Genomic DNA, 23,270 nt, shown 5'->3' with positions numbered 1-23,270 from the left:
AAGGAGAACATCGAGCTAGAGCAGAGGGAGACGATCCCATAGTTGGGACCCACCTTCCAGATGAAGTCATGATGTCCTCTCAAATTGAGGTAGGAACCCCAGTTACAAAGAAAAGCCAGGTAATAGTAATGGGGGATTCAATCAATAGACATATAAGCAGTTTGGTTTGTGATGGCTGGGAGAACCACATGGTAAATTGCCTGCCTGGTGCAAAGGTTGCAGCTCTCATGAGACATCCAGACAGATTTATGTGCCCTGTGGTATGTAACCTGAACTCGACCATCTCATGGTCACTGCCTCCCAGGTTCCCATCCACTTTTGCTTCCCCTACTAATTCTTCCCTGTTTGTGAGCAGCAGGTCAAGAAAAGCTCTGCCCCTAGTTGGTTCCTCCAGCACTTGCACCAGGAAATTGTCCCCTACACTTTCCAAAAACTTCCTGGATTGTCTGTGCACCGCTGTATTGCTCTCCCAGCAGATATCAGGGTGATTAAAGTCTCCCATGAGAACCAGGGCCTGCGATCTAGCAACTTCTGCTAGTTGCCAGAAGAAAGCCTCGTCCACCTCATCCCCCTGGTCTGGTGGTCTATAGCAGACTCCGACCACGACATCACCCTTGTTGCTCACACTTCTCAACTTTATCCAGAGACTCTCAGATTTTTCTGCAGTTTCATACCGGAGCTCTGAGCAGTCATACTCCTCTCTTACATACAAGAATGGCTGAGTTCCCTCCTCGGCATTTCCTGGAGGGCAGCAGGGCACCTAAAGTTCGGCATAGCCTAACAATGTCCAAGCCCCCTTTGTGACTCTCCCCCTCTCTGGACCTAAGTGCCCATCTGTGCATTGGGGGGAATGCGGAGGGTAAATACAGGCAGGGATGAGGTGCTCAGATACTGCAGCGACGGGGCAGTCCTAGAAATAGTGAGTGAATGGGGTTCATTGGGACTTCTTGCCTGTGTCCGGAGGCTCCCCCATTTGTGGAGGGCAGCAGGGATGTTTAGTGAGAAGTTGTTCCTGCTAGTTGCTGGTTGTTCCTGCTAGTCCCCTGTCTCCCGCCTCCCAGCCTGCTTGTCACAGGCCGAGAGGTACAGCGCTGGCTTGGTTTGCTGGAGCTCTTCAAAGCGCTGTGGCTCTGACCTCCATTTCCTTCCTTTCAATCTTAGACCTCAAAGGCTTGCAGCAGGACAGCAACTCCTCGGTCCAAAGCCTGGCTTCTCAGACCATCTTCATCCTGGAGGAGTTCAAGAACCACCCTCCAGCCCGCTGCAGACTACGGACATTCTTTCATAGGATAACAAGAATGTGCACTAAGGAGAGCCCGGTCATTGAAGCTGCCCAGCTGCCCTAGCTCTGGGAAAAGCCAGCCTCCCTTCCCTGGGAGCTTCGTACCAGACCATGGCTTCTTTCCCATTGGCCGCCTGCCCTGCGCAGCCATGTGAGTAGTTAACTGCTCGATAGCTTTCATCACCATGTACTTTTTGACAGGTTTCCCTGCACTGTGTAGCATTTACGTCCCGCCCTCCATTCCCGTTTCCGGTCGTGTATGTTTTTGGCGCCGTCGGCCATTTTGAAATTTATTTTGTATTATTTTTCTGTGTTTGACCGGGGGAAGGTTGTGGTTTGACATATTTGGAGAAAAAGTATGAATGAGTAGAAAGAGAGACTGTAAGGGGTTCACAGCTCCCTCCCCGTCCGTCTGGGCGGGAGACCACGCCCTTTGCTATGATAGTTCTGGGTACCTTGGTTCAGGGGAAAATTAGCTCAGTGTTAATGGTTCTAGCCTGCAGTCAGGCCAAGTAATGGTAGAGAGTCTGATGCCCGGGGCCCTCAATCAGGGCAGGGCAGCAATTGAGTAGGGGCTCTGGCCTACGGTCAGGCAGGTAGAGCACCAGAAGGTCCATTTGCCTGGCCCTTGATCAGGGCGGGGCAGCAAGCAAGTAGGGGGGCTCTGGCCTACAGTCCGGCAGAGCTGTCGCAGTCTAGGGGAGGTTAGCTCTCTGGTGGGAGAGTCAGCACAACTGTCTGTCGTCTGGATTCAGGCGGGTGCCAGACCAATGCAGGCCTCCTGACAACCAGGTGGGGAGGCTACCACTCCTGACGTTGGGGTGGTGGGGGTAGAGGAACCCAGGCCCTCCCGCTCCACTGCGTCCCAGCCCAGGGCCCTAACTGCGGTGGAGTTGTCTGCCACTGGGTCAGCGGCAAAAGTCCAACCGCAACATGCTGGCCGGCTTGTAGTCAATAACACAGCTGAATCCGATTTGGCTTCCCTGGGCTCCTTCCTACACTCGATTCCATGTGTACATGGGTTCCAGGGTTGTTGTTTGCTTCGCTGGGGTAGACGGCTAGTGGCAGCCCCACCAGCTCGTCGGAGACCCCAGCATCTTGCAGCTCTGTCAGCCCCTCTGGGTCTCTGTCAGGATAGCGATCTCTGTTAGGTCTGGGGTCACGCAGCGGGGAAGAGACGTCCTGTTCCTCTGGCAGCTCTCTCCCGATTGAGCTGGAGGACCAGCCTTTTATAGTTCCACTTCCTGTCCCGCCCTTCTGCTTCCGGTGGGGTGGCCGCGGAAGTCCCGGTTCTGCCCAAAAGGGGGCGTTCATGGTTCTCTCCCTGTCTGTCAGGGTGGGAGACCACGCCCCCTCGCTACAGAGGCCTTAAAGGAAAGGAGTTTTAAAAAAAGAAAGATTGGTTAGGCTTAGAGGAAAAAAGGAAAGAAAGATTATTTTAAATAGAAGAAAGAGGGGAAACTAGAGAAAGCAACAAGAGAGAGGAGTTTGTTTTATAGAATAGTAAGAATGTGGTAAAAGGTTATTTTTGTTGGGACTAAAAAATAATAAGAGTAAAAAAATTGAAATAAATTTTAAAAAGTAAAGGCTAATTAAATAAAAGAGGGAAATATAAAGGAAGGTTGAGAAGGTTGTGTGAAAGAAATCACATGGCAGAAAAATTAGCAAGAGATCCTGTGTCAGTGACACAGGGCTGTGTAAAGTACAGAAAACAGCAAGAGATAGAGAGATCCTTTTTTGTTAGTAAGCAGAAAACAGAGCTGTGCAAAAGAGAGAAAATTCCTTACTATTTCCCGTCGTTGTTTGGCCATCGTGAACCGAGCAGCACAGCTTCCGCCACAAACTCTGCTCTCCCGTTCTTGCATCGCTAGCAAATGTCTCCATGTTGTCGGTGCTGGGCTCCAGTGGAAGTTACAGAAGGCAACCATTTCCCACCGTTGTTCCGCCATCGTGAACCTAGCAGCACAGCTTCCGCCACAAACTCTGCTCCCCCATTCTTGCATTGCTAGCAAATTTCTACATGTTGTCAGTGCTGGGCTCATGTGGAAGCTACAGAAGGCAACCATTTCCCGCCTTTTATCGGCCATCTTGAACCGAACAGCTCTCCTACGTTTTGCGCCATTTTTCCAGGATTACCCGTGCAGGCGCCATAGCACGGCAAGCATGGAGCCCGCTCAGATCTCCGGTGCAGTCTTGACCATTGTAAATACCTCGCACATTATCCAGCAGTATGTGCAGTATCTGCAAAAACTGGTGAGGAAGCAACGACAGCGCGATGACTATACTGATGAGGACATGGACACCTACGTTCCTAGAAGCACGGCATGTGGCGATTCGGAGATCATGGTGGCGTTGGGCCAGGTTCATGCCATGAAATGCCGATTGTGGGCCCGGGAAACAAGCACAGACTGGTGGGACCGCATAGTGTTGCAGGTCTGGGATGATTCCCAGTGGCTGCGAAATTTTCGTATGCATAGGGCCACTTTCATGGAACTTTGTGACTTGCTGTTCCCTGCCCTGAAGTGGAAAGACACCAAAATGAGAGCAGCCCTCACAGTTGAGAAGCGAGTGGCCATAGTACTGTGGAAGCTTGCAACGCCCGACAGCTACCGGTCAGTCAGGAATCAGTTTGGAGTGGGCAAATCTACTGTGGGGGCTACTGTGCTGCAAGTAGCCAACGCAATCATTGACCAGCTGCTATCAAGGGTAGTGACTTTGGAAAATGTGCAGACCATTGTGGATGGCTTTAATGCTCTCGGTTTCTCTAATTGCGGCAGGGTGATAGATGGAACGCATATCCCTATCTTGGCCCCGGCACACCAAGGCGGCCAGTACGTAAACTGTAAGGGGTACTTTTCCATGGTGCTGCAAGCACTGGTGGATCGCAAGGGACATTTCACCGATATCAACATGGGATGGCCGAGAAAAGTGCATGACTCTCGCATCTTCAGGAACTCTGGTCTGTTTGAACAGCTGCAGGAAGGGACTTACTTCCCAGACCAGAAAATTACTGTTGGGGATGTTGAAATGCCTATAGTTATCCTCGGGGACCCAGCCTACCCCTTAATGCCATGGCTCATGAAGCCGTACACAGGTACCCTGGACAGTAGTAAGGAGCAGTTCAACTATAGGCTGAGCAAGTGCAGGTTGGTGGTAGAATGTGCTTTTGGATGTTTGAAAGCGCGCTGGCGCAGTTTACTGACTCAGTTAGATCTCAGCACAACCAATACTCCAGTTGTAATTGCTGCTTGTTGTGTGCTCCACAATATCTGTGAGAGTAAGGGGGAGACGTTTATGGCGGGGTGGGAGGTTGAGGCAACTGGTCTGGCGGCCAATTTCGCACAGCCAGACAACAGGGCAATTAGAAGAGCGCAGCAGGGCGCGCTGCGCATCTGAGAAGCTTTGAAAGACAGTTTCATGACTGGCCAGGGTATGGTGTGACAGTTGTGTTTGTTTATCTTGAAGTTACCCGCCCCCTGTATATATGAAAGGAAATAAAGTCACAATTGTTTAAAAACCATTGTTTATTATTTGTTGCACAACACATTGAGAGAAATAAGAAGGTAGATGGGGGGGGAGGTTATGGGGGTGGAGGAGGAGGGAAGGACAAGTCCAGAAACCAAATCAAAAGTTCGCATATGCCAGCTTTCTGCTACTTGGGCGATCCTCTGGGGTTGAGCGTGTGGGTCCCCATAGCCTCCCCCCTCGTGTTCTTGGGCGTCTGGGTGAGGAGGCTATGGAACTTGGGGAGGAGGGAGGGCGGTTAAACAGGGGCTGCAGCGGCAGTCTGTGGTCTTGCTGCCTTTCCTGCATTAGATCCACCATACAGTGCAGCATGTCAGTTTGCTCCCCCATGAGCTTGACCACAGCGTCCTGCCTGCTCTCATCGCATGTGTCCCTCCTCTCTTTGTGTTCCTGTAATGCTTTATGGGACTCTGCAATTGTTTGCCACCACGCATTCAGCTGGGCCCTATCAATGCTGGAGGACTGCATGAGCTCGGCGAACATGTTGTCCTGAGTTCGTTTTTTCCACCTTCTAATCTGGACCAGCCTCTTGGATGGAGTAGATAGGGGCCACATTGAAACATCTGCACCTGTGGGAGGAGAAAAAGGGAGGGTAGTATTTTAAAAGATACATTTCAGAGAACAAAGGACACACTGTTTCTCAGTGAAACGGGCAATTCATAGTACACAGCACATCATACATGGCCGGGCAACAGAATTTAGCTTGCAGCCAGCCATGGTAAGCCCTAGGGGCACGCGGGGTTCTGCTTCTTCCGCATTCATTTCAATGCTTTCAAACTGCCGGGCCCCCTTTCCCATAGCAAGTAATGCCTGGTGGGTTTGCAATATAAAAGGAGGGCCTGCAGGCTCTCTGGGATGATCGCTTCACACAACCCCCCGCCCCCCTCCCGCACCCACCGCTTGGCTCCGCCTCCGACGAGGCTCTGAGCAGGGATGAGCCCTTTAAACTAAATGCGAATAGCCCAGCGTGGCTGTGTTTCCCCCCAGCCCCCCACTGTGTGGCTCCGATCAGGCTCACTCACCAGAAGTACCTTCTCCAGGGTCATGGTCTGAGAGCCCGCCTTGGGAGTTGGGGGGTGGGCTATTGGCTCCTGCATTAAGAATAGTTCCTGGCTAGGGGTGAAAACGGATTCCCCACTTGCCGCCTGTGCACTGTCCTCCTCCTCCTCTTCATCCTCCAATAACTCATCCTCCTCGCTCCGTTCAACTCCCCCCTTGGAGGTATCCACGGACAGTGGTGGGGTAGTGGTGTCGTCACCCCCCCATAATTGCATGCAGCTCACAGTAGAAGCAGCATGTATGGGGCTGTGATTTTTGTACGACACTGCTCTGTGTCCCTGGAGTAGCCTCTTTCTGTCATGGCTCTGGAGACTTTAGCGTACGTATTTGCATTCCTTTTTTTGGAACGTAGTTCTACCATAACAGAGTCATCTCCTCAACATGCGATGAGATCCAGTACCTCCCGTTCGGACCATGCTGGATCTCATCTGCGAATCTGGGACTGCATGATTTCTTGTGATGGTGGACTCTGCATGGTCGCCTGTGATGGTGGACTGTGCTGCTGGTCACCTGTGCTGCTGGTGACCAAACAGGAAATGAAATTCAAAAGTTCCCGGGGTTTTTCCTGCCCACCGGGCTAGTGCATCAGAGTTGAGAGTGTTGTCCAGAGCGGTCACAAGGGAGCATTCTGGGATAGCTCCCGGAGGCCAATAACGTCGAATTGCATACACAATACCTTTAACTCGGGATTGTGATCTCAATTGAAGCACTACTCCACTTGCCAAGGTGGAGTACAGAAATCGGATTAAAGAGCCCTTTAAATCGAAGAAAACGGTTTGATCGTGTGGACGGAATTATTTTTTTTTCGAATTAACTCAGCTAATTCCGAAATAAACGACTAGTGTAGACCAGACCTGAGAGAGGGAGAGTATAGAAAACAGCAAGAGATCCTTTTGGCTTAGTGAGAGAAGGAAAGTATAGAAAGCTGAAGGGAGGGCGGGGGGGTGGGGGTGGGGAAGAGAATTTACCCTTGCGGCTGCCCCCGGGAAAAGAGAGAGCTCCCAAGGCTCACAGCCCACAGCATGGTTATCTCCACCTCTCGGGCGGACCAATCAGAAACTGTTCTACAGCTGAGTCATAGAATGCATTTTCCTGAACCAATCCTATCAATCCAAGATTTTTAAACAATAGCCCTCTCCCCCCCCCCCTCACTACACACCCCCTTTAACTGCCTTATTCTTATCTAAAAAAACAGGCCCCAAGCATCTTTTCTGATAGATAGATAGATAGATAGATAGATAGATAGATAGATAGATAGATAGATAGATAGATAGGGTGTATGGATATAGTTAGATAGAGGGGGTGTATGGGGATAGATAGATTAGATAGATAGAGGGGGTGTATGGGGATAGATAGATTAGATAGAGGGGGTGTATGGGGATAGATAGATTAGATAGATAGAGGGGGTGTATGGGGATAGAAAGATAGATAGAGGGGTTGTATGGGGATAGATAGATGGGGGAGTGTATGGGGATAGATAGATCGATAGATAGATAGAGGGGGTGTATGGAGATAGATAAATAGATAGAGGGGGTGTATGGGGATAGATAGATGTGGTGTATGTAGATAGATAAAGGGGGGGGTATGGGGATAGATAAATAGATAGAGGGGGTGTATGGGGATAGATAGATGTGGTGTATGGAGATAGATAGATGTGGGGGTGTATGGGGATAGATAGAGAGAGGGGTTGTGTATGGGGATAGATAGATAGATGTGGTGTATGTGGAGAGAGAAAGAGGGAGAGAGAGAACCCCATTGGCTTTAAGCCCTTTTACATTTTATGGGACTTTTCTGTAATCTCAGCTCCTTGAACTTTTTCGTGGTCCAAAGCAAACAACAACCCTGGAACCCATGTACACACAGAATGGTCGTGTAGGAAGGAGCCCAGGGAAGCCAAATCAGATTCAGCTGTGTCATTGACTACAAGCCGGCCAGTGTGTTGCAGTCGGATTTTCCCCGCTGACCCAGTGGCAGGCCACTCTGCTTCTATTAGGGCCCTGGGATGGGACGTAGGTGAGTGGGAGGGCCTGGGTTCCCCTACCCCCAGCAACCCAACATCAGGAGTGGTAGCCTCCCCACCTGGTTGTCAGGAGGCCTGCACTGGTCTGGCTCCCACCTGAATCCGGACGCCAGACGGTTGTGCTGACTCTCCCACCAGAGAGGTAACCTCCCTCAGACTGCCACAGCTCTGCTGGACTGTAGGCCAGAGCCCCCCTACTTGCTTGCTGCCCCACCCTGATCAGTGGCCAGGCAAATGGACCTTCTGTTGCTCTGCCTGCCTGCCTGTAGGCCACAGCCCCTTCTCGATTGCCGCCCTGCCCTGATTGAGGGCTCTGGGCAAAACCCCAGGCTGCAGGCCTAGATAAAGGCCTACTGTAGCAGGGTGGCTACCCCGCTCCTGCCTGAGGGGTTTAAAACAGCCCTGGCAGAGAGCTGGGGCAAAGGGAAAAGCTACTGGGCTGATTGGGGAAGTAGCCACAGCTGGGCCATGCCCCAATCAGGCCCCAGCTGGCCTATATAAGAAGGCTGGCACTGCTGTGTGTCCCTGTTATGGCCTCGGTCCTTCATGGCCTTGGAGACCTTTTCTAATACTTTGCCATTTCTTTTACTGCTACGGAGTTCAGCTAGCACTGATTCATCTCCCCATATGGCGAGCAGATCCCGTACCTCCCGTTCGGTCCATGCTGGAGCTCTTTTGCGATCCTGGGACTCCATCATGGTTACCTGTGCTGATGAGCTCTGCGTAGTTACCTGTGCTCTCCACGCTGGGCAAACAGGAAATGAAATTCAAACGTTCGCGGGTCTTTTCCTTTCTACCTGGTCAGTGCATCTGAGTTGAGAGTGCTGTCCAGAGCGGTCACAATGAAGCACTGTGGGATAGCTCCCGGAGGCCAATAAGGTCGAATTCCATCCACACTACCCCAATTCCGACCCGCAAAGGCCGATTTTATCGCTAATCCCCTCGTCGAAGGTGGTGTAAAGAAACCAGTTTAAAGGGCCCTTTAAGTCGAAAGAAAGGGCTTCGTCGTGTGAACGTGTCCAGGCTTAATTCGATTTAATGCTGCTAAAGTCGACCTAAACTCGTAGTGTAGACCAGGCCTGAGTGCAGAGAGAGAAGGGCCTGACTGCAGGGAGCTAGACAGGGTACCTGAGTGGAGGAGGGCTGGGGAAAGGCTGAGGAGCTGGGGAGCTCCAGCCTGGATAGCCCCAGGCTGTGGCCTGGTAATAGGCCAAGGGGTACTGGGGGTTGCAGAGGGCAGCCCAGGGCTAGGCCAAGGCAGCAGGTCCGAACCCAACCTTGCCGATGATGAGTGGCCTATACTGCAGTCTGCCCCAGAGAGTGGGGGCTAGCTGGCGACTGGCAGTGGCCTTATCCTGAGGTGAGGTGGGGTTAGTGGGTGGGGGTTCCCCTGGGAGGGGAGACCTAGCGTGTGTGGGTACTGCCAGGGGGCAGCACCCAGAGCAAGGGGCACTGGGGTCCTGGGAGGGACACGGGAGCCTGAGGAAGAGGACAGGCAGATCACTGGCCTGCAGAGGGCGCTCCAGAGGCTGGAGAGCTAATTCCCTGGACGACCAGCAGGAGGCGCCGCAGGGGTGAGTCCGGATACTCTTACACCTACAAAAGGTACTGGGGCTGCAGAGGGGCAGCCCAGAGATAGGCAGAGGCAGCTGGTCCAACCCCCCTTGCCGATGATGCGTGGTTTATATACTGCAGTCCGCCCCAGTGAGCGGGGGCTAGACAGTGACTGGCAGTAGCCACTGAGGCAAGGTGTGGTTAGAGGGTTGGGGGTTCCCCTGGGCCCCTGGACACCCAGATAGTGGGTTACTGCCGGGGGCAGGACCCTGACGTAGAGGGGCACCAGGGTCTGGGAGGTACACCGGGACCAGCGGCAGGCGAGACACCGGCCTGTAGAGGGCACTTAGAGGCCGGAAGAGATCATCCCTCACCGGTAAATTGTTGCCCTGCGACACAGACTCTCTATCTTTGCTCGGTCTGACTGCAGGCCTGAACTATTAACACTGAGCTAATTTTCCCCTGAACCAAGGTATCCCAGAAGTATCATAGCGAGGGGTGTTGTCTCCCGCCCAGACGGACGGGGAGGGAGCTGCAAACCCCTTACAGCCTCTCTTTCTAGTCTTTCATACTTTTTCTCTAAATATGTCAAAACACAAGCACGCAACCTTCCCCCGGCCAAACACAGAAAAATGGGGACGGCACCGGCAATGGGGACGGGGTGTGAAAACCTGTCAAATCTATATGGTGATGAAAGCTATCGGGCGGTTACCTACTCACATGGGGTTGTCAGGGAGGGGTAGTACCTCTGATGGGGGAGCAGTCGTACTCCTAGGAGTAGCTCATCTACTTTGGTCCCCACTTGACAACACCCAGCTCTCACCTGCGGCTCCAAGTAGCTGTCAGCATGCGACAGCGGCCACACCCCGGAGACCGTCTCGACTGGCGGGCTAAACCAGGTGAGGGTAGCCGATGAGTATGAGACTCTTGGTGAGTTAGGGCCTGTCTACCCATTGCATGCGAAGGCTGGATCCGGCTGACTGAGGCAACCTGGTTCAACCTGGTTCAATGGTCAGGAAGGCAATGACAGCAAGCGTTGTGGAACGCTTAAGAGCACGACAAGACACGTAGGCGTCCCTGGTCATCCACTGCACCCTGCCCTATCTCCAGCCGTCTCGACTTCTGTCCTGCCACTGGATACAGATAGGAACTGGGAAGAGAGAGTGAGGCTGACGTCGCGCAACTCTCCCTCACTTTAATCCAATTCACGCGCAAGTCTCGACATAATATCATATCATATTACATCATATCAAGTCCTGTGGCGATGGGCAAGCGACGAAGCAGCAGGTGTGGATACACGGAGCTGTAGCCGCGGACCTGCACATAGGCGGCTCAGGCATAATGGTCGTTCTTCACTGACCGAAGCAGCAGTGGAGCTCGGCATCTTCTTGAGCGACTGAGCAGCCCTATTCAGGATTGCACTGCTCACCTCCGTAGAATGAGGAGGGGGCTAGAAAAGGTGCCCTAAACATTGCCTGCTTCACCTTACCCTGGCCAGCATACCGCGGCTGGCGGGGATCCCACAAAAGCGGTCGAACAAAAACAAAAACAAAACTTAGAGTGACACCGATCACTATTGGCACATGGAATGTGCACACGTTACTGGACAACATCACGGCAGACAGACCGGAGAGAAGAACAGCACTTGTCACTAGAGAGCTCGCACGCTACAACATTGACATTGCAGCCCTTAGCGAAACTCGCCTTGCTAATGAAGGACAGCTGTCCAAGTCAGGCGGTGGCTATACATTCTTCTGGAGTGGCCGCAGCAGTGACGAGCGTCGCGAATCTGGAGTTGGCTTCGCCATCAAGAATCATCTTGTTTGGAAACTTGCCAGTTCCCCCAAGGGTATGAATGCAGCTCATGACAATGCAGCTTCCGCTTCAAAAAGGAAAACAAGCTATTTTGATCAGCGCATATGTTCCTACAATGACCAACCCAGAGGATGTGAAGGATAAATTCTACGAAGAATTAGATACTCTGCTATCGTCAGTGCACCGCACAGACAAGCTGATTCTGCTTGGCGATTTTAACGCAAGAGTCGGATGCGATGCCGCAGCCTGGGATGGAGTCATCGGGAAAAATGGAGTGGGAAAGCGTAACAGCAATGGCCTGTTACTGCTGAAAACTTGTGCAGCACATGACCTTCTGATCAGCAATACGGTCTTCCGCCTTCCTACCCGTAACAGGACTTCGTGGATGTATCCCCGTTCCAAGCACTGGCATTTGATCGATTATGTCATCATCAGGAGAAGGGACAGACAAGATGTCAGGGTTACAAAAACTATGTGTGGCGCTGACTGTTGGACGGATCATAGGCTCATAGTATCCAAAATGAAGCTCCGTATCATGCTGAAGAGACGACCACAAGGCTGTAAGGCTCTCAAAAGGATCAACGTGTCGAAGCTGAAGAACAGCCACATCACTGAAAATCTAGCGGAAGACCTAGAGAATGAGCTTGCTGATCTTCGTATTGAGGATGACGCTGAGAAAGACTGGGAGCGATTCCGCAACACTGTCCATACAGCTGCATCGAAGATATTGGAGCCCTCCACATGCAGGCAGCAAGACTGGTTTGACGAAAATGATGCAGAAATCCAGGCCTTACTTGCTGAGAAGCACCGCCTGCATCATGCATATCAAAACGATCCATCCTCAGTGGCAAAGAAGACCGCCTTTATCAACACTTGCAGAACAGTACAGAACCAACTGCACAAAATGCGGGACTTGTGGCTGAGCGTCAAAGCAGATGAAATACAGGCATATGCGGACAGGAACGACTATAAGCAGTTTTATGAAGCCCTCAACACACTCTATGGTCCACCGTCTTCTTGGGAGCTTTCCCCTCCTGAACTCTGATGGTACTGTGCTCCTTACAGAGAAGACGCAGATTCTCCAGAGATGGGCTGAACACTTTGAAGCAATTCTCAATCGCCCCTCAGTCATCAGTGATGAGGCCATTGACAAGATGCCCCAGGTTGCAGTCAATGACTCCATGGATGCTTCACCAGAAGAGGACGAAGTGAAGAAACCTATCAATCAGCTGTCAAGTGGCAAAGCCCCAGGGTCAGATGCCATACCAGCAGAGGTGTACAAAGTTGGTGGACCCGTGCTGCTGCGGAAACTCACTGAGCTGTTTCAGTCCTTCTGGAAGCAGGGAACCATTCCACAAGAATTTAGAAATGCATCCATCTTGCACCTCTATAAGAGGAAGGGCAATCGCCAGGTATGCGACAATCACCCTGGAATCTCGCTGCTTTCTACAGCGGGGAACGTTCTTGCACGGGTTCTGTTGAACCGATTGATCACTCACCTGGAGAAGGGCTTACTGCCAGAATCACAGTGTGGCTTCTGCAAGTAGGGTGACCAGATGTCCTGATTTTATAGGGACAGTCCCGATTTTGGGGTCTTTTTCTTATATAGGATCCTATTACCCCCCACCCCCGTCCCGATTTTTCACACTTGCTGTCTGGTCACCCTATCTGCAAGGGACGTGGGACTATTGACATGATCTTCGCTGTGCGGCAGCTACAGGAGAAATGTCAAGAGCAGAATCTTGAACTCTACACAACTTTTGTGGACCTCACGAAAGCATTTGACTCTGTCAGTCGCCAGGGGCCTGTGGAGGATCATGTCGAAATTTGGCTGTCCAGACAGATTTATACGAATGGTACGTCAATTTCATCACGGTATGATGGCTCGTGTCCTGGATGACGGTGAAACATCTGAGGCCTTCCCAGTCACCAACGGCGTCAAGCAAGGGTGTGTTTTAGCACCCACTTTGTTCAGCATGATATTCTCTGCCTGATGCCTTTCAACACTGCTCTGAAGGAGTAGGCATGAAGTATAGAACTGACGGGAAACTATTCAATCTGAGGCGACTGCATGCCATCACCAAGGTGAAGGAAACTGTACTTCGAGACTTTCTCTTTGCCAATGATTGTGCTCTGAATGCTAGTACAGAGCCAGAAATGCAAGCCAATATGGACAAGTTTTCAACTGCATGCAACAACTTCGATCTCACCATTAACATCAAGAAGACTGAGGTAATGCACCAGCCAGCTCCCCACGCTCCATACTCAGAACCGTCCATCACTGTAAATGGACAGAGACTTCAGACAGTGGACCACTTCATGTACCTGAGCAGTACCCTTTCCCGAGCAGTGTCAATCGATGATGAAGTAAACTGCAGAATTGCTAAAGCCAGCTCTGCATTTGGCCGATTGCGCTCCAACGTTTGGGAACGTCGAGGGATCAGCCTACCAACGAAGCTGAAGGTCTACCGAGCAGTGGTGCTTCCAACTCTGCTGTACGCCTGCGAGACGGGGACTGTCTATCGGAGTCATGCACGAAGGCTCAATCACTTCCACATTTCCTGTCTGCGAAAGCTTCTAAAAATCAGATGGCAGGACAAAGTGCCTGATACTGATGTCCTTACTAGAGCCAGTCTGCCGTCAGTTCACACATTGCTGATGAGAGCCCAGACCAGGTGGGCCGGACATGTCATGAGAATGTCAGACGAACGCATTCCTAAACAGCTCTTCTACGGAGAACTCACTCAGGGAAAGCACTCCCATGGAGGACAAAAGAAGCGGTTCAAGGACACGCTGAAGACCTCTTTGAAGTCCTTGGAGATCAACACCGCCACATGGGAAACCTTCACACTGAACCGTCCAGCATGGCGCAGCCTCATTCACACAGGCAGTAATACCTCTGAGGCGAGGCGTATTGCTGAGGCTGAAAAAAAGCGTGAGCTGCGCAAGTCCAGAGCTGCTTGTACATCATCAACAGTGCCATTACATGTCTGCCCGACATGTGACAGGACGTTCCACGCCCGAATTGGACTGATCAGTCATCTTCGGACGTACAGAGCCCGGTCATCGAAAGAATGAGTTGTTGAGGTCTTCATCGATAACGATGGACGAACATCACTCACATGCAATCCCCCACCCTGTACAAAGCAATCCTCTGTTTCATTTTGATGTTTTTTGATGTACTTTAATGCTTTTATTCATTTTATTGATTAAATAATTGTAATTACAGTAATACATCGAGGTATAAAAGATATACACATCTTGTCCTGTACACAGAACACAGACCGCTCCAATGGATCCCACAACCCATACAGCGAGAAAGCCGTAGCAAGCGTTAACATCTCCAAAATCATATCAGGGCAGGAAAATGCACCTGCTGTTAGCAACACTTGTACAGTATAGACACAGGGTGAGGGCTAGACCAAGTGACCACGATTAGTCCTGCTCCATCTCTACTGTCTGGGTTTCCATCTACAGCTGTTCACACTGGAAATGCAGGACGGGGTAAGGTTAGACCATCACCAAAAGAACCTTAATGTAAAGCAGTGCTCCTGCCAGTGCCTGGTGAGGATCATGCAGACAGACTACACCCCAGGCTGGGCATTGTCCCAGGGTAAAGCAGGGCTGTAGTGGAAGGTGGAGGAGCCCCTGGACGAACGGGGTGAAGCATGGGACAATTCAGCTAAGAGTTGCAGGGCTGGGCACCAGAAGAATCGCTGGGTGGAACTTTGGGATATGGCAGGGAGGGGTGGAACGAGCCCCGCTCTGGATCAGTCCCAGTGCCATTGGCCCACTGCCTTTGAAGAGGCCACCGATGAAGGCCATTTGTCCTACTCCCCTGGGTCCCGCAACCCAGCTCTCCCCGGAGAGAAACTTTGCCTTGGAATCTTAAAGCAAGTGACTTTGTTGTTAGGGCTGAAGGGTTTGGTGGGATGGGAGACGCTGTCAGCTCAGAGAAAAAAACTGACCCTTGTGCTCTCTGGGGGATCGTACCTGAAATGGGGGTCAGCGGGAGGTGGAAGGGCTGAGTGTAAAGGACCAGGAAGGAAACAGGGTCCTGGGAGAGAGTCAGTGCTGGGACACACCATTGCTCATAAGACTCCACCTTCCAAGTAGTGCGGCCCCAGGTCTGTAACCCTTACGCTGGGGCACACTGCCAAGCAAAGTCTCCTGCTGCAGGCGCCCGGCCTGCCCAACATAAGGGCTGCAGAACAGGGCCCTCAGAAGGGGGGTTACTACTGTGTCCTGAGGAGCACGAGGGATGGGACCGCTCGGAACCACAGGCTTCCCCCAAGGCTTTGGGGGCTAAAGGAGTCGGCTTCTGAACTGGATACTGTGCCCTGTCACCAGTGATTAGTGGGAACGGGGCTAGCACTCTGGCTGTACGGTGCTAACAGCTAATCGGGGGTCTGAAAGGGGTGAGCCGTGGGGTGCTAGACTTAATCAGCCCTGCCCCTGCAGCGCACATGGTAGCAGATGGGGCAGAGTGAGTCCCAACTCCAGGAGGATACCACAGCCAGTGCTGCGAACGGAGCTGCACGGCCTGTACGGCTGGGAAAGGACAAGGGTGGTCGTGGGGGAGAAAAGAGCCTGGCAGAGACAAAGTAGCGTGAATTACGCAGGAACAGGGCTGCAGCAACTGAGCTCAATTGTCTCCAGTGTCCGTTAGGGCGGATTTCCCTGCGCCCAGCCACACAGGAGAGCTCTGCATGAGCAGGGGCTGCACAGACAGCAGGTAAGGGAACAGGGCCCCTGAGTGCCACGCTAGGGGTACATGCAGTGCCCACAGCCGTTCCAGGGAGGCAGCTCAGACTTGTAACTTGCATCATCATCTCCCCACTGGTTAGTTTCACCATCGTTCTGCAGGAGGCGCCATTGCTGTAAAAGCCCTGAAGGCTACCTGCACTGAACTGTCCCTCCCAATAAGGCCAGGGCCTGGAGCCGCTCCCTGAATTCAACCCCCTTCTTGTGCAGTGGGTAGGTGAAGGCAGCCAATGGCCTGTCAAGTCTTGGATGGTTTCAGGGCCAGAAAGGGGGATGGAGAGAGAGGAGGTCGGGGAGAGGTTACATCCACCTTGGGCTCCTCTCTGCATTTCTCCCCGAGTTACTAAGCTACAGCCTCCCCCCGGCACTGGTGCCAATGCTGAGGAGACTCTTGGGAGTGAATTGGTCTCCTGTGCCCTCGCTGTTCTGCCCTGTTACCTGCTTCCCACAATAGAAAGACACAGTTAAACTCTCCCAGTGTCACAGTTACTGTCACTCACTGCCCCTGCATGGAGGCATTTGTTCCCTGTCTTCCCAACTTACATGGTAACCTCACCCAAAAGAACCTCTTGATTTGTGCTGTCCTTTCGCCTGTGTTGCCCCCTGAAAGCACAATCACATGCAATCACTAGGAGGCAGATTTTGAAGACAAGAAACCAATATGACTCCACATTTCTTCTAAGAGGCTAACGCCCCCAGCTACAAACAATAGCAGGGGTACGCCAGAGGGTGTGCTACGAGTTACTGCCCCGCAGAAGGGGTGCAGCATATATAGTTTAGGGGAATGTGCTTCCCCTTTGATTGTACATTACAAGGCTGCCCCTTATTCCCATGATTAAGCAGCATTGTGCTTTCAGCTGGGGCTGTTCCAGGATTTGCACCTTCGCATGAGGCTTGTCGGTGGGGGGTGTGGTCTGGACCGGGTACCTGGAATTCCAGTCTCCAGGGCTGGCGAGCTGCCCAGCACTACGGGTACAGGCCACGAGTCCTGGGGGGCTCGTGGCATTTCTCAGACACTGGGTGGCCTATGCAGATGTGCTCAGCACTGGCCTCCTTCTGCTCCCACTCAGGTCAACAGAACGGTGTCTTCCCTCCCGCCCGCCATGGGAGCAGAGCTAGGCTGACGCTGAGTGCTCTGGACTACCCCATCCAGAGCGTCCCCTCCTTGCCAGGCCTTTGGTGGGCAGCAAGCCCCTGTAGTTGGCACATACAGGAGAGCGGAAGTACAAAAGGCGGGCTGGAGAACTCAGCTGGGAGGCAGACACCTCCTGTGAGCTCCGAGCTTGGAGGCTGCTGCAGACCCCAAGGGAGCCGAGGACTGGCCAGGGCCATTTACAGACCCAAGCAGGGAGGCGCTGCAAGCGCTGACAGAGGCCTTCTTCCCCAGTGACCAGAACGACCCTCTCCAGAGCCAGGTACACCCTGAGGGGGACCTGGGAAGTGGCCCAGGGGTAGCCAACCCCTGTCTGGCTGCAACGCTGCCAGCGAGTGAGTCAGCACGTTGCGGTCAGGATCCCTGCTGACCCAGAGGCAGACTGCTCTGCCACTGTTAGGGCCCTGGGCCCGGACACAGTGGAGTGGGTGCGCCTGCGTCCCCCCGCCACCCCAAGCCATGGGTGGCAACCTCCCGCTCCCTTAGGCAAGACGCCTGCGCTTGTCGGCCCCCCACCAGAGCTAGGAGGCCCGACTGTTTGCTGCCTAGCCTGAGTACAGGCCTGAGCCAGAGACTCTTTGCTGCCCCACCCCAACCAGGGGCTGGGGCTCCGTAACTGTTTGTTGTTCAGCCCTGATCACAGGCCCGAGCTCACGTCTCCCGTCACCCCGCTTATTCCCCATGTCAGGTGGCCCCGGAGACGTAGTGGGGCGGATTGGCCGCCCACAGACCCAGAGGGGGATGAGTCACACCCCTAGGGTTACCATACGTCCAGTTTTTCCCGGACATGTCCGGCTTTTCGGCAATTAAACCCCCGTCCTCGGGGAATTGCCAAAAAGCCGAACATGTCCGGGAAAAATACTGGACGGGCACTTCCTCTCCCGCGGCTACTCTGCTCCTCCCCTGACTCAGACTTCGGCTCTGTTTAAGAGCCAAGCTGCCTGAGCCAGCGCTACCGGCTTCGGGCAGCCCCCGTGCCTCCAGACACCAAGCCGCCGGCCGGGCACTTCCCTTCCCGGGCTCCAGCTGCTCTGCTCCGGCTGCTGGGGTCCGGAGGCACGGGGGCTGCCCGAAGCCAGTAGCGCTGGCTCGGGCAGCTTGGCTCTTAAACAGAGCCGAAGTCTGAGTCAGGGGAGGAGCACAGCAGCTGGAGCCTGGGAGGGGAAGTGCCCGGCTGGGGACGCAGGGTCCGGAGGCATAGAGGTTCTGGCGCGCATCTCTCCAGGAGCTCCGCCGCAGCGCGACGGGACTTGCCCCCTGCAGGGGCAGCTGGGCCAAGGAGCCGTGTGCCAAACCTGGCCCTGCAGGGCAGCCCTGGGTCCCGGGTGCTGTGGGATGTGCCAGGGTTGCGCGCCCTGCCCCCGGCGGCTGGCTCTGGCTGGCGCTCCGCCCGCCTGACTCAGCCAAGCCTGATTACTGGGGTTCAAAGGCGTCCTTCCCCTTCGGGAAACGCTGGCCCTGGGGGGAGGCGGGGTTGATGCATCGTAGGGGCCCCCTGCCCGCTTGTTGATGGGACCCTCCGTGGGCTCCCTGTCCCACTTCCGCCTCCCCACCAGACACCCCCACTGTCGCTGCCCTGTCCAGCCCTGAACTCCCACTCCATTGCCTTGACCATACAGTCTCTGCTCCCGCAGCCTGGTGAACGTCCCTTTGCTCCCTCTGTGGAGAACCAGCCACCACCCTCCTTCCTCGTCCCGCTAGCTCAGACCCCCAGTGCCTTGAGATCTGCTTGGAATGGGCATGGTGCATGCTGATTATCACGTCATCCCTCTCCCACAAATACTATCCTTTGCCTTTCTTCTGGTACCCCCCAGGGCAGGGGCTGTCTCCCCCTCTGACTTTGGGAAGGGCCTGGCACTTGGGGTGAGGGGCTTACCTCAGCCTGGCTGCAAAAAAAATTGTGGACTGGTTTGTCTGCAGGCTGTCTGCCAGAGTGGCGTGGCATGGAGACCCCCTGCCACAGCCTCTCACACCCGTCAGTGCTAGGGACGGAGGTTCAGGAGCGGAGCTAGACATCATCCGCTGTACAGGGCCGAGGGAGCTGGAGCACAGGCCAGGGCTGGATTTCCAGCCAAGCCCAGGATAGAAGATGCGCACAGAGCAGGGAGCATCTCTGCCCGAGCAGCTGAAGATGGAGGAGCAAGACCAGCCAACCAGGCCTGTCCTGAGGGAGGAGCCACAGTCAGTGGGGAACCACCCTCCCTCGAGGCAGGCCTGGGTGAATGATGAACTCAGCAGGTGTCAGGGACTGCAACAGATGGTGAATCAGCTATGTTTGCAGGAGAAGCCAGAGCTTCATGGGGAGGGGCTGCCGGGCCCCCTGCCCTCCACAGCCCCACGGGGAGATGGGGAAGGGGGGGAGACTGAGCCCGATCTCGCCACCACCAAACGAGTGACTGACACCTGCCAGGGGAGCCCAGTGCGCCGGGGGGAGCCTGAGACACACACCCCCTCGGTGGGGAAGACCAACAGGCCCACGTCACCCTGGAGGCCAGGGAAGCTGGTGATGGTGCCAAAGTGAAGGGAACTGTCCTGTGCCGCCACGACATGGAGACGCAGCGCCAGTGCTTCAGGGGCTTCCACTATCGGGAGGCAGAGGGGCCACGGGAGGTTTACGGCCACCTTTGGGAACTTTCCCGTCGCTGGCTGCAGCCAGAGACCCGCACCAAGGAGCAGGTGCTGGAGCTGCTGGTTCTTGAACAGTTCCTGAGCCTCCTGCCTGAGGAAATGCAGAGCTGGGTGCGGGAGCATGGCCCGGAGAGTGGCCAGGAGGCCGTGGCCCTGGCAGAGGATTTCCAGCTTGTTCCCCAGGAGCCTGGGTGGCCGCCCCAGGTATCCTGGTCTGGGGGGAATGTAGGTGGGGAGGCAAAGACAAACCAGGGAGGGCATTGTCCCGGGGCACCGGATGCTGAGTTGGGGATGGTCCTGCCAGACCGGCTGCAGGGCAGGAGATGGTCCCTGGAGGCAGCGGGTGGGAGATGGTCCCAGGAGCAGCGGGTGCTGAGTGAGGGTTGCGTGTTGTTCCAGGCCCCAGTGACCTTGAAGGCGGAGGTCGTGTGTACCTCTGAAGAGATGCCCGGGAAGGAGGACAAGCAGAGGAACGCCACGCTGGCAGTTCACGACACACTGGTGAGGAGTCACAATCCCTGTTCTGTCTGCGATGTTGGGGGAGGGAGGAACCTGGGTCCTCGTCCTGTCCCTGGAGAAGGGAGGAAGCCGGCTCTGGCACTGGGGCTGGGTGACGATGTTCCTGGCACAGCTGGAGTTATGGACTGCAGTGCACCATCCTGCCCTGTGGGGCCTGCCCTGCCCTGTTGGGTCTGCCCTGCCCAGCAGGGGCTGTCCCATCCTGCGGGGTCTGCCCTGCCCAGTGGGGAATTTCCTGCTTTGCCCTGTGGGGTTTGTCCTGTCCTGCCCTGCGGGGTCTGCCCTGCCTGTGGGGAATTTCCTGTCCTGCCCTGTGGGGCCGCCGCCTGCCCTGCCCTGTGGGGTGTGTCCAGCTGTGGGACCAGCTCTCAGTGGCACATTGTGAGTTCCCCTGCTCTCTTTCCTCGAACAGGATTTTCCACCCATGGCCCAGATGCTGTCTTCTGGCTGGAAGGAGGGGCTGAGACGCTTGTCCCGGATCCTCCATCCCTGAAGAGATGGAGACCCCTAGTGGTGGCTGTGGAGGTGAGCAGTGAGCGAGACCTGCTCTGTGACTAGCTGTGATGGTCGGAAAGGCTGGGACCGCAGCGGGCAGAGCAGGCGTGGTGTGGGCAAGGCCAGTGGGACACTGAGCTCTCCCATGTGCCCTTCTGCCTCGTCAGAAAATGGAGTGGAGCTGCTGTGATGCCAGCACGGGGCATCCCCTGCCTTGGTGCTTGGCCAGTGCATGGGAACTGGGAACCAAATCCAGCCCCTTTGGCCCCTGGCACCAAGCTGGGCTCTGTCCTGTGATGGGCTTGGTTGTCGCTAGGCAGGTGCAGAGCATGGGGCATGGGGTGGTTTGGGGATGGAGGGAGGTGACATCACTGGCTTTTATTTTAAGGACGTGCAATTTGGGAGTGGGTACATCCCCTCCCCGTCAGCCTGCTCTGCAGATAGGTCAAGAGCCAGAGAGCCTGGGCTGCCAGGGCCAGGGAGAGCAAACCCTGAAGGGGCTGGGGCCAGTTCCCATCTCCACCCCACACCTCACAAGGGGAGGACTCAGCTAGGGGGCTACAGGCCCAGCAAGGCCTGGGAACCCCGCTCCTGAGCACAGAGACTGACCAATGGTTAGTAGTGAGCTAGTGCCTAGAGACCCCAGCCAGTCTCTGGGCCCTGCTGGCTGGGGTGTGACATAGAGAGTCTCCCGGCCTGCACACATAGCAGGGATCATCACCCCTTTGGCCACTTGGGGAGCCCACGGTCACGCTGGGAGAATGTTGCAGAGGCAGGAAGCCAGCGTTGCTCTCCTGAGTGCCAGGCCAGGTCCTGTCCACAAGCTCAGCCATCCCTGGCGTTTGCTGGAGGCTTCATCAGCTTGGCTAGAAACAAGATGTCTCGGTTTATTAGTGACACGCTTAGGCAGGTTCCTTTGCCAGGTGCCCCATCACCATGCACAGGGAATCAATCAACTGGCTGAATATTAAGCATTATTTGTATGTTGTATTATGGTGGCACAGAGACCCTAACCATTCTGCTGGGTGCTGCCCAGACACACAGCCAAAGACAGTCCCTGCCCCAGCTAAGATCAGGGCCCCGTTGTGCCAGGCGCTGCTCAGACACACAGAGAGGGTCTGTCCCTACCTCAGCTGAGATAAGGGCCCTGTTGTGCCAGGCACTGCCCAGACACACAGCGAGGGTCCGTCCCTACCTCAGCTGAGATCAGGGCCCCGTTGTGCCAGGCGCTGCCCAGACACACAGAGAGGGTCCATCCTTGCCCCAAAGAGCTCACACTATAAGCGGACAGTGAAGCAGAGGGGGAGAGGGTTATTATGCCCGTCGTCCAGAGGGGGCATCATGGCTGGATTTCTTTCTTCTAGCAGCTGACGGGATCAAGACTGAGGAGGAAGTGAAGGAGGACAATCATCAGGAGCAGGCTCCCAAGAAGGCCAATCTGTCTGGGCTGGCACCAGCAGAACCCAAAGGGATCCCTCCCCTGCGTGGGGCCTGCAAGGGCCAGTACCGGCCGAAGCAGCTGCCAAGAGCCCACCCTGGGAAGAGACGCCATGGGAGAGGAGGTGTCAAGAAGCTGCAGGACTTCATTGTGCAGCAGATCCTGCAGCAGTGGGAGAGGCTGGGGTGGCGTGCTGGCCTTGCCCGGCACTCGCGCCATGCCCAGCCACAGGGCACAGGTGAGGAGGGACAAGCTTTTCAGTGCCCAGTGTGTGCGAAGAGCTTCGTCGAGAGCTCGGCGCTGATCCGGCATCAGAGGATCCACACGGGCGAGCGGCCTCACCCGTGTGGGGAGTGCGGCAAGTGTGTCATTGAGAGCTCGGACCTGCACAAGCACCAGTGGGTGCACACGGGCAAGAAGCCCTACCCACGTGAGGAGTGCGGCAAGCAGTTCAGCGGCAGCTCCAACCTCATCCAGCACCTGCGCACCCACACCGGGGAGCGGCCCTACCGCTGCACCGAGTGCGGGAAGAGCTTCTCGCAGAATGCCACCCTCATCACCCACCACCGCATCCACACTGGCAAGCGCCCCTACAAGTGCCATGCCTGTGGGAAGAGCTTCGGTGCCCACTCCACCCTCTTCCAGCACCAGCGCACCCACATGGGCGAGCGCCCCTACCAGTGCACCCAGTGCGGCTGCTGCTTCAGCCGCAGCTCCTACCTCGTGGTCCACCAGAGACTTCATGGGGGGTAGGGCCCTGGGGCAGCACGCCATGGACCCATGCAGGATAGGGGCCAGCGCACCAGGGATCTGTGTGGGGGAGGGGGCCCCTGGGGCAGCATGCCAGGGACCCATGTGTGGTAGGGCCCCCGGGGCAGCGCGCCAGAGACCCATGCAGGATAGGGGCCAGCGCACTAGAGATCCGTGTGGGGAGGGGGCCCCTGGGGCAGCACGCCAGGGACCCAGGTGGAACAGGGGCTAGCATGCCAGATACCCATGTTGGGGAGGGGGGGTGCCT

The 23,270-nt window shown here is 55.0% G+C and overlaps 1 protein-coding gene across 1 annotated transcript; it reads left to right on the top strand.

The window, feature by feature from the left end:
* Positions 1 to 19,719: 19,719 nt before the first annotated feature.
* On the top strand, positions 19,720 to 23,005 carry LOC101947824 (zinc finger protein 397-like). Its single transcript, XM_005311539.1, has 4 exons — positions 19,720 to 20,004; positions 20,200 to 20,301; positions 20,732 to 20,786; positions 22,179 to 23,005. Exons 1-4 carry the CDS (start codon positions 19,720 to 19,722, stop codon positions 23,003 to 23,005), a joined length of 1,269 nt encoding a protein of 422 aa, XP_005311596.1.
* The last annotated feature ends 265 nt before the right edge of the window (positions 23,006 to 23,270 follow it).

The sequence above is a fragment of the Chrysemys picta genome, chromosome 20, assembly GCF_011386835.1.
Source record: "Chrysemys picta bellii isolate R12L10 chromosome 20, ASM1138683v2, whole genome shotgun sequence".
In the NCBI taxonomy this organism is placed as follows: domain Eukaryota; kingdom Metazoa; phylum Chordata; order Testudines; family Emydidae; genus Chrysemys; species Chrysemys picta.
Note: the sequence above shows the minus strand (reverse complement) of the source record. Positions and strands in the feature narration are given on the sequence as shown.